Here is a 10,822-nt window from a genome sequence, read left to right on the forward strand (position 1 = left end):
GCACCGGGATTCGGTCGGAGATTGGCTAGTGTTATCCGCGGTAAATTTTTCACAACGTCTAGAGTTTTTCCCCCAACAGTACTGGACGCAGACATTTGTTTGCCTTTTCATCTGCTGTCCAGCTCGCGAGCTCGTCAACTTTCAAGGGCGAGTGTTATGGCGGACACGCACGTGGTATCGCGAGAAAAAATATTTAGCAGGAAGGATAGTAAAGTCTGAAATTAAGACTGCACATTAAAACAATCATCTAGACTTTATAAAGAAAATATAATGAATCATAACAGCTCGATGGGGGATGAAATAATTGGTCGACTGTATTGATAACAACCGAATTTGTTTCATATAATTGCAAATACTTGATTAATACAAATAAACTTAATGTGTGGACGGAAGACGTCTGTTTAAAATTCTACGCATATTTAAAAAAATATTTTAAATGTCTTTCGTTAGTAATAGTAATCCAGTGGAAAAGTTTAGATCCCATGGAGATGCCGGGGATTGAACCCGGGGCCTCATACATGCAAAGCATGCGCTCTACCACTGAGCTACATCCCCACAGTCAGTAACCTTGCGGGGGTGTTGAAGGTACATTTCGGTAAATCAATGTTGCAGTATAGTCAGACATACAACACTCAAACGATGTTGGTAGCTAATAAACCAACAGGAATTGCGGGTTGTTCGCTTATTTCACCGCAAATGTTACAATCAAGAGACCCATAAACGAGATCGGACCAAAGGCGGGACTTCCGCTATCAATACCGGAGTCGTTGATTGTTAAACTAGCCGAGGAGTGCTGATCCAGGATCAGCTATTTGCATCATGCACGGTCTATGCTTCATAACGAGGGAAGATGATGATCTGGACCGAGACCTGCTGTACTGTCAATGCGGGACATTAGCGTGAAAGGTCCGGTATGCCTTTTGAGTTGCCTGATTTTGAACTCCATTAACCGAAGAATCGTTATTCAGAACATTGTCAGTAGACGAATCTTGCGTTATATTATCGGTGACCAACTTAATCTTGTTTCGCCTTACAGTCCTAATTTTCTGTCGACACTGATAAGGCTGTGTCTGTAGTTTTGGGCGGTAGCTTGGTAGCTATATAGTTAGCTAGCTAGCCATTCAGTTTTCATTTGTCTTATTGAATGTCAACCACCAGCTCATTGCATGTGTGGTAATAATATGTCAGCGCCGCTCCCCGCGATTGTTCCCGCTGCCCGCAAGGCTACAGCGGCGGTAAGTGACGGTGGTTCAGTAACAGCACCAAGGCACTAATGGGTACAGCCTCTTGTTCTGGGGTGCACAGATCCAGTCCTGGAGGGCCTATGTACATCCCAGTTTTGTGATCTCAATCACACCCGACTCATTTCGTCAGTTAACCACCATATTTAGTGGGTGTATTAAATCAGTAAAAGGCCCAGACTTGTGCATCCCTGTATTATATGCCATTGTGATCTAGTTGAATTTTTTTTCTGATCCTTTGTTGCCAACTAATTAATGCAAGGTAATGACATAGTCATGCTTTTGATTTTACAGGTGATCTTCCTCCATGGTCTGGGAGACACAGGGTAAGCAACACACACCTGACTAAACTTCATAGGTGTGTGTGAATGTCATCATAGTGATAGTGCAGCATGTCCTGAATTTTTTATTTTTATTTTTTATTTTTACATTGTTTTGCCTTGTGTAGTTATCACTTACTTTTATTTCAATCAGGCATGGTTGGGCTGAAGCTATGGCTGGAATCAGGACCCCTCACGTGAAGTACATTTGCCCTCATGCGTATGTACCAACGTACAATACACAACTGTTAACTCTTCATGCGGCCTGTCTGTATGTGTGATGTACATGCCGCTTTCGGTAATTTTCCTGTCACTACTTACTGTGCCAGACCGGTCATGCCAGTCACCCTCAACATGAACATGGCAATGCCCTCCTGGTGAGTCTTGGTAATGTATTTGTATTTTTGCCAATATGCCTCCCCAAATGTTGCGTCTAATGTCATAAAATTGACATGACCCACAGGTTTGACATCATTGGACTGAGTCCAGATGCTGAGGAGGATGAGACAGGGATTAAAAAAGCTGCAGAGAACAGTATGTTCATCTTGTGTGTTTAGTAAAATGTTAAAAACATACTTATACATATTGCATGCTGGGTGGCTTATAATTATCTGTAATGTCTGTTTACTACTGCAGTAAAATCTTTGATTGATCAGGAGGTAAAGAATGGGATTCCATCTCACCGGATTATACTGGGTGGTTTTTCTCAGGTGAGAATTCTTAGTGAACTTTTGAGTGACCTGTGCCCTTTAGTGTCCCTTAATGTGCTATTATTGAAATCATTCAAGCACATGCACACTGCCGGTACTGGAGTGTGCTGCTCATCATTAGTAAATTATTTGTTTATTTTAATGTCTTTGTGTCTGTGTGTAGGGTGGTGCACTTTCTCTTTATACAGCTCTCACTACTCACCAGAAACTTGCAGGTGTTGTTGCTCTGAGCTGCTGGTTGCCCCTCAGGAACACTCTCTCTAAGGTATAGCCTATGGTACATACTGGGTGTGTATGTATGCATAATGGTTCTTCCCTCTCTGACTCTGGTGAGTAGATGAGTTATTTTTGATCCTTCACATTATCTTGTATTAAAATATGTGTTCTGTCTCTCTGTGTGTGTGTGTGTGTGTGTGTGTCTAGTCAGCCCTTGGCAGTAATAAGGAGATACCGGTGCTACAGTGCCACGGGGAGGCAGATCCTCTGGTTCCACTGATCTTTGGCTGTCTTACAGTGGAGAAACTTAAGACCATGATGAACCCCAACAGTGTCTCCTTCAAAACATACCCCAGGATGCCCCATAATGCCTGTCCCGAGGTTTGCTTCAAGCTTGCTAACTAATTTTTAGCATTTTCACCTCAAAGCAGATTGTATTTTTGAAAAAGTGGAAGATTTCTGTTGGGGTTTTTCAGTTAATACATCTGATTTTAAAAAATGAGGATCAACATTGGGAAGTTTTCAAACAAAACCTTTCCTTTCTGTTTCACTCAACAGGAAATGGTGGATATAAAACAATTCATTGAGAAGCAGCTTCCTCCAATTGACTAATCAGTAATGTTTAATTGATCATTTGTAATGATCAATAAGCCCAAGCTCCGTCCAGCTGCTATTTTTTCATTTGACTGTACTAAATACAGCCGAACGCACCCAAACCTCAACTTGGACTAATCCTGATAGTAGTACAAATCTTAGTATGCTTGACAGTAACCATACTGGACTCTACTGGATTTATGCAGGACTTCTGTGACTTTAAAACCCCCAGCCATGAACACCGTTACTATAGTAACCTTTGACTTTGTGACATTGAAACCTCTTGCTCAGGCTAAGGTTTGGTTGCCATTTACACGTCACCTGTCATAAAACACAGTTTCTGGGACTACTGTAGGGCTCATGTAACAAAGTAGTCAGGACTGTAGGGCATTAGCAAATAAAGTCATTTGTTGGGGCGGGCGGTGGGTTCCTAATGTTATAATAAAAGACATGAATGATGCCACGTGAGAGTTTCAGTTTTGTGTGAAATGTGTGAGATAAATATTTGCCTGTAATAAGCCTGTTGCATTAAACACTTGCATGCATGTGTATATATACAATGCAGTATAAAAAAGAAACAGCTGTGAAAAATCATGGTCCTGTCTATTCCTATTCATCTGTAACATGTTTGTATACTGGTTATTTATGGTGTACAAAGCTGTTGTAATCCTATAACACTGAATAGCAAAGAAGTTGTTATTTTAGACAATAGCACATTAGACATTTTTTAAAGTAGGATGTTCATGTTCTGTGCACTAGTCATGGGATTTCAGATATTTTCATATTAGAAGTACATACAAACTTGATTACTGAAAAAAATAACTCAGTGTTTGCTAGGTGAACTCCAATTTTTATCTGGAAAGTGACATTTGACCAAAAGCTTGTGTAACATTAAATGACAACACAAAATGACATGAAAGGTACAGTATGTGACAAAATGCTAGTACAACAAAACAATGATTCTGCACAAGGCTTTTGAATAATGCTGCATTCTGCACCTTGTGCTTTGTGTTGGAATTATGTATTTTCTTCTTTTTACCAATGTTGGATGTTTGAAAATACTGAGCTCTTTCTACATAAAGTGGTTACACCCCTTAAAGGAGCAAGAAGTTATTTTCCCAATGCCAAAAAAGAAAGCTTTATACTGACACCTATTGGTCTGGATGTTTCAGAGATTCTGTACTAAATCAGTTTTAAACATGGCTGCCATCATGTGGGGCACCCACTTACAAAATCAATGCAATATAAAATAAATATATAAATAATAAATAATCACTATCATAAATATTATTTGCTACTTTATGGTGGCAAAAGTGATTACTTGCTCCTTAAGTGCTTGAAGCTTAAGAGTTTTTAGCATGTGCACATAAGAGAGTAGACATAGTAATACACCAGCACACAGAATCACTGGCAAATGTTTGTGCTTTATTATTGATTTATCTCTCTTTATACAGTCTAACCTGTATACACATGTGAATGTATCAAATGGTTTCTCAGAACTTCAAAAACATGCATGTAGTCATAAATATGAGATCAAAAATCTGAGTTTGGTCCAAGTAGATCAGTTTTGCTTTAATGTCTGTGCATGTGTGCGACAGATAGATATTTAAGTCTGTTTATACAGTCATAACTTTCTCTGTTCTACTATAATTGAAAGCACCTTGATTTGTAGTGAACTTTATATTGAGAACATCTATATCCTAATCCACGTCCTCTATATTTATAGCAAGGCACAAGTATAAGTCTGCCATTTTAGCGCCCTATGCACAAGTGTGGCAGAAAATAAATATTCATATATCTTCATATCGTTAGTGTATCCCTAATCCCAAAGCACAATACTACTGTTTTCCATTTTCAACCAATATCTAATAGCTTTGTGGACTCAAAGTGTTATAAAAATACACAAGAACCTTATTACAGTACATAAGGGACATTGTAAAGTGAGGATGTGAAGAGTGTGTCAATGTTTCCAAGTTTAGCCTGATGCAGAGCACTCTGTGTGTAGAGCAATTTTACTGTGCTGACATTTTTATAAAGGTTTTGTTTGCTTTGTGTTGAATGGGTTTACTGGCCAAGAAATGGACTGTCCTAGGCATTTGATGATATGTGTGAGTATAATTGTTCAAAAGCTGTGTGTGCTGTAGATTCTGAGCACACAGGTACACATGTCTGGGTGTGTGCCTGAGTGTGCATGTGTTAAGACTCGTTGGGCAGGTCAGGGGTTTCCAGGCTCTTGATCAGCTCGGCATACATGCTGGAGTTCATGTATCGTGGGTAGGAGTCTCGCTGCATGAGTGTGTATATCTGCTGCTGTGCGTCGTCAAAGGTTTGTGACGATGGCTCCAGCATGTTTTTGTTTATCACGTCTCGCACGCGAGAGTCCAGGCTCACCTAATTACACACACACAAACACAAGACAGGTGGCAAATGTAAAGGAAATAATTATTGTTGTACCCAGTACCCCATTACAGTGTGTTCCCATTATGAGCTCTGTTGCCCTTTGCCACAGTCTGTTTCGGTGTGTATCTACACTAGCTTTGTGTGCACGCATCTCGAGATTCATAGCTGTGAACTTCAAGTACTTCAAGATATTTCTGACCATTGGCTACAAAACAATGTAATTACATGCTCATCTTTATACACAGACATCATTGATCTGACCCAACATCCTTTCCACAGATTTTCATTTTTTACACAGTATGTGCGTTTGTGTGTATGCATTTAGTGGATATACATCTACCTCTCTTGGTGACAGTATGGAGATGTAGTCTTCATATATTTGCTTAACAGTCTGTTCCACCACAGTTCTGTTGGTCTCTTTCTTCAGCTCCTCACAGGCCAGCCAGAACAGCAGGTTCTCCTCACTGAACTCAGTCTTAAGAAACTGCCGGAAGTGGTCCCTGCCGCGTGCGCTCTTAATCAAATGTTCGAACGACTGAGCCCACAGACGGGCTTCATCTAGGGTGGGACCAGGTCTGTAAAGAACGCCACATTCATGTTGCACATCCTCTGCCTTCCATTTCTGATTTTGCCATTAGACGTGACTATTAATTTACATCGACTCATTATATGAAAAAGGTAGTTATCCTTACATGGATACTTTGATTTCTTTAACATGAGTAATAAATAACTACAGTCATATTTATCTGTTATGTGGAGCAATAAAAATAGCTTGAACTGTTATTGTACTCACAGATCCTCCACCTCAGGCTCGCTTTGTTTTTCACACATCCGCTCCTGAATCTTTTCATCCTTGGAAGCCTGCACTGTAAGGCTAGATGCACATACACACATAATGCAGCAACTTTTTTTCTACAGAAAGATGTACTGCTTATACTTGCTTAAGTGTGAGTAAAAGTAGGGTTCTGGTGTGTATACAGATCTGTGCCTGTGTTTCCGCTGGGATTATGTTGTATGTTGCAGTTTCTCCCATAAGATTAATGAAGGTTCCCAGTACACCTGCACCCAATCCACAACCCCCTCCCCAACACGCACACTCAAATAACAACACACGCACTGTGCAAATATAGTCTACAATAAGGTATATACAATGACTGCATACACATTAAACCCAAAGCCCCTTGGGCACTATTTCTATTACAGCCATACAAACAGAATTGTGGAAAAGTAGTGGGATCCAGAAACCATTAGTTCCGTTGGTTGAACTCTTCGCAGTGCTAACTCAAGCGTGGCTGCTTGACAGGCCTGGATTCACTAGCTCTGATTTTGTTGACGTTGTGTATAACCTGATCTGAGTCCAGGCTCTGTGCGCCACCAGGCTCAAAGAGCTCAACACAAGTCCTATGCTTGTTCTGCACCACGTGAGAATTATACAGGACATGAGAATTTTGTCCAGAATCAAACGGAATTGTATGTGTGCGCTCTCACCAGGAACAGCTGCAGCAGCAACACCAGCAGAAGCAGCAGGCGTTCGGGGGCGCGTTCAGCCAGCCGAGCGCGTGTGTGTTGACGCTGTCACGCACGTGTGTGTTGGAAGGCGCGATGACACGCGTCTGGGCTGCATTTTCGGCCTCCTGCGGCGGACGTTTCCCCATCTCCAACCGCTCTGACCCCATGAGCTACGGCACGAGGTTAGCTTTTATCACGAGTAATATCGGGAAAAAGGTTCAAGCCAAAATGCTGTGAAATCAACCAGGTGTGGCCTGCAAAATTAAGAAGCATTTACCAGCCGACACAGGCCATTACTTTATTACAAGACTAATGTCTAATCTTAGTAACTGCACACAGACGTACGGGTGCTTGCAACACAATTAATACTAATTTAGCCCAGGAGCACTGAATGCTGTAACACTGTAAATTAATTTAAGCAGCTGTCCGCTGGGACTACTCAGGAAGGAGGCCCGAATACCACAATACACAGCAGGAACGTAGCAATAACTAGAATCCATTGAGATCAATTACAGCACGGCACCTGAGTACACCACTGCAACACGCAAACAATAAAGTATCTCTTATATTAATTTCCATAACTGACTAGCATGTGGTACATTTTCGTTACGTAACCTAACGAAACAACATAGCAAGGATATGTTATTTATGCAAAAGTTTTGTGCTTAAATGTTTTTAAAGTGTTATGAAGTAAGCCATATCCAAACTCAAGAAAAAATATTAATTATCTTTAAAATAGCATTAAAACAAGAACAATACACCATAAACCATAATAGTTTATCATATATAAAATGGCTATAAATTAAACTATAGCCCAGTAGGTGTAAGAAAAGCGTTGACCAGTAACCAAATGTTATTTACGCGCTGTCGTTTCAGTTATTTCGTTTTATAGCCTTTGTCGTTCTTAAAAAACATATATTCCCTTGCACTGTATTCGTGAGAAACGGCAACGATATCGGCGTTTCTTTCAACAGCATCCTCGAGCGCAGGCTGAGGAATTTCTCAAGCCGTGGGCGCTAGAATGTTTTCCCAGAATGCAGCTTTATATGTCAAAAATACTGACAGAGGCGCCAGGTTTCTGAATAGTCTAACTCCATCAATTTGATACATTTTAAAATTACTCACCGTATTACCATTGGTGCCCGGTATGGATTAATCTTGGCGCACAGTTCACACGCCCATCACCACTGTGATTTCGTCCAGATACTGATTTCCACGCGCATGCGCGCGTCTGGCTTTCGCTGGGATGCGTTCTCTTCTGACAGATCAGATGTGTGACGGGGTCCTTTTCTACCAAATAGCGTAATTTTACCTAAATTATTTAGTTATTGTATGATTATTAAACATTCAGCAGTATTAGTGAACTATACGTAGACTGTGTGAAATATGACTAGACAAACCATAACTGTCCACATGAAATAAAATTCAGCATTTTACAGAAAATAAAAGTGCTTGGTCATAGTGTATTTATGACACATCACGTCTCCTAATAACGTCATCAGTATTGTAATAATAAGGGGAAAAAATACTAATCATGAACAGTCACCGATAGACATTAATAAGCTTCACTGCTGGCTGACGTACTGAATATGGGGTATATTAAGTACAGGTGGAACCTTTTCGATTAACCGATAAAAGGGACAAGATGTAGGCTTGCGGTCGATGTTTTTCTTAAGGCCATTTTAGCCTGCTAATGTCCTTGATTACTATCAGAATGACCTCAAAGACTCTTCGTAGGAAGACAGACTAACGTTAATCGACTAACTTTTGATATCTGTCGCGTATATCATGCTTCCTTTAAACCCGTTAACCCGTAAATCTGCTTAATTACTAAAGTGTGAACTACATGCTCACTGGGTGGTGGACATAATGTAAGGATGTTATTATTTAAAAACGTATAGAATATGTTCTTATTTAGTACATGTTGAACAGAAGCCACCCTTTACCTTCTTTCAGTCTTTCTTGGAATCCAGGCTAGTCCTGATATAAAATGACAGGGCTTATGTTGTTTTTTGATTAGGCCAACAGAAAAACCTGCTTATTTTTGTATCCTAAACACCATATATTCTCTAAAAGGGTCACTGAAGTTCTCAAAAAGCAAGTGTCCCTGGAAGGCTTTTGATCTCATCTTGGTGTTAGTTACACTCTTCCTGAATTTGTTTAGCAGTATACAATAAGGAATTCTTAGAATATGGGAATAGCATGAGGGACTTGTGAAAGAAAAATAAGATGTGCACGGTATTGTGCACAAATATGGATCCACAGGCTCCACAGACACTGAAGAAAGGGATGTTTTGTATTGATGATTGGTCCAGGACTTTGTGCACCTTACACCAGACTATGTATTTTCTTAACTTGGCTTTGAATACAGTATAAACAGTCAGCACCCCTCTCTGTAATATCCATTTTTCACCTTGCTAGCTAAGACTTGGTCATGGGGTACTGTTTGATTTCTGCAGTTCGGTTCATTTGGTGGTGTTTAGCAGTTGGTGTTTACCAACATTATTGGTTTATTTTATCTGCATTTATTTTATCATTTTTAAGGATGCAGTTCCTGACACATTAAATATATTTACTGTTTTTTTCACTAGGAACTGACTTTTTAGGCTATTTGGAAGTCCATCTCATTTCATTTTGTTTTTAAACTCACAATATCAAAGTGTTGATTAGTAGACCTCTTTTATATCTAATAGGTCATGCTTATATAGGTCTAATATGTACATAATAAGTCCATTTTCATGGCCTAACATTTCTGTTATTTTGTCCACTCTCTGTATATAACTTATTGAGTCATCTCATTGAAATCATTGGGTAAATTCAAATAATTTCAAAATTGTTTAATCAAGTCTAGGAACTGATGAGAAAATTAACTAGCTTTGTATTTTACAACTGACAGTTGTGCTGCATCACCACTAGAGGGTACTATCACTGTTTTTATAAAGGTGCCCATAACCAAAATGTGGAATTTGTATGTGTCTGTGTTATCATGAGTACTGTTATCACACTAAGAGGAAACAATGAGAAGATGAATCTAAATTCTAAAGATAAATGAATCTAAATTAATCTCACAAAGATTTATTTTTGAATACTGAGTTTAAAATTAGGGATGAGTGCCAGCACAGTGCTATAATCACCACAGAAATTCAAAGAAATTCTATGGACCCACCCCACAAATAAATTACTGTGTGAGTGAATTATTGGTTGTTTTAAACCAAAATGGGCCATGTTTCCTATTATGCTTAACGTCAAAGTCAAATTTGTTTATATAGTGCTTTTTATAATACACCATATCACAAAGCCACTTTACAAATGTATGGGTCCAGATCCCCAATGTGTAAGACAGTGGTAACAGTGGCAAGACAAAACTCCCTGGTCTGAATTAAGGAAGAAACCTTGAGAGGATCAAAACTCAGGAGGAAAAGCATCCTCCCTGGGCATCCCACTGTATAAACAGTCCATGCTATATTTCATTATATACTGTATTTAGACCATTTAAACCATTTGAGGCTGGTAGCAGTATTTTAGGGTAGGGATTCAGAAAAGGTTACGTTCAGGATTAATTTTAGTATTAGGATGATGACAAAGGCAATTTAGCTTTAGGATTAAACATTCAATTGTGCAAGGCTTGATTTCTGGAAAATAGCAACATCAGTTTGCTCACACTGAGTAAAAACAAATAGATAAAACCATGTTATATGCATAATCTCAGCATAGATGTGCAAGACATTTCAGCTGTCTTGAGAAAGATGATGTCTATATTGAAATCTTAAGATTTTTCATCTGGACAGCTGAAAGGCATCTTTCTGATAGCTTTGGGAGCTAAAATACATAT

General features: G+C 39.4%; 3 protein-coding genes and 1 non-coding gene across 5 annotated transcripts in view; 1 reads left to right on the forward strand and 3 right to left on the reverse strand.

Moving 5' to 3' along the window:
* mrpl15 (mitochondrial ribosomal protein L15) overlaps positions 1 to 164 on the reverse strand; it is a 6,161-nt gene extending 5,997 nt beyond the window's left edge. Inside the window, exon 1 of the mRNA XM_027013132.3 lies at positions 1 to 164. This exon is cut by the window's left edge and continues 10 nt beyond it. Coding sequence (XP_026868933.2) covers positions 1 to 95 — 95 coding nt within the window. The 5' untranslated portion in view covers positions 96 to 164.
* Positions 165 to 483: 319 nt separating this feature from the next.
* Positions 484 to 555, reverse strand: trnaa-ugc (transfer RNA alanine (anticodon UGC)). The gene has a single exon. It is a non-coding gene; the product is annotated as a tRNA-Ala (tRNA).
* Positions 556 to 763: 208 nt separating this feature from the next.
* lypla1 (lysophospholipase 1) lies at positions 764 to 3,540 on the forward strand. Of its 2 annotated transcripts, none has more exons than XM_027013131.3 (9): positions 764 to 906; positions 1,536 to 1,567; positions 1,716 to 1,781; positions 1,891 to 1,938; positions 2,025 to 2,095; positions 2,198 to 2,271; positions 2,435 to 2,536; positions 2,695 to 2,868; positions 3,046 to 3,540. In XM_027013131.3, exons 3-9 carry the CDS (start codon positions 1,735 to 1,737, stop codon positions 3,097 to 3,099), a joined length of 570 nt encoding a protein of 189 aa, XP_026868932.2. In that variant the 5' UTR covers positions 764 to 906; positions 1,536 to 1,567; positions 1,716 to 1,734; the 3' UTR covers positions 3,100 to 3,540. The 2 variants fall into 2 exon arrangements, with proteins under 2 accessions (XP_026868932.2, XP_026868930.2); XM_027013129.3 differs by having other exon boundaries at positions 860 to 1,235.
* Positions 3,541 to 3,666: 126 nt separating this feature from the next.
* On the reverse strand, positions 3,667 to 8,230 carry LOC113579319 (regulator of G-protein signaling 20). The gene is made up of 5 exons (XM_027013156.3): positions 8,116 to 8,230; positions 6,970 to 7,160; positions 6,275 to 6,355; positions 5,822 to 6,056; positions 3,667 to 5,472 (listed from the first exon to the last, which is right to left on the reverse strand). Exons 2-5 carry the CDS (start codon positions 7,155 to 7,157, stop codon positions 5,278 to 5,280), a joined length of 699 nt encoding a protein of 232 aa, XP_026868957.1. The 5' UTR covers positions 7,158 to 7,160; positions 8,116 to 8,230; the 3' UTR covers positions 3,667 to 5,277.
* Between the last annotated feature and the right edge of the window lie 2,592 nt (positions 8,231 to 10,822).

Source organism: Electrophorus electricus, chromosome 13 (assembly GCF_041902795.1).
Source record: "Electrophorus electricus isolate QZ-2024a chromosome 13, ASM4190279v1, whole genome shotgun sequence".
In the NCBI taxonomy this organism is placed as follows: Eukaryota; Metazoa; Chordata; class Actinopteri; order Gymnotiformes; family Gymnotidae; genus Electrophorus; species Electrophorus electricus.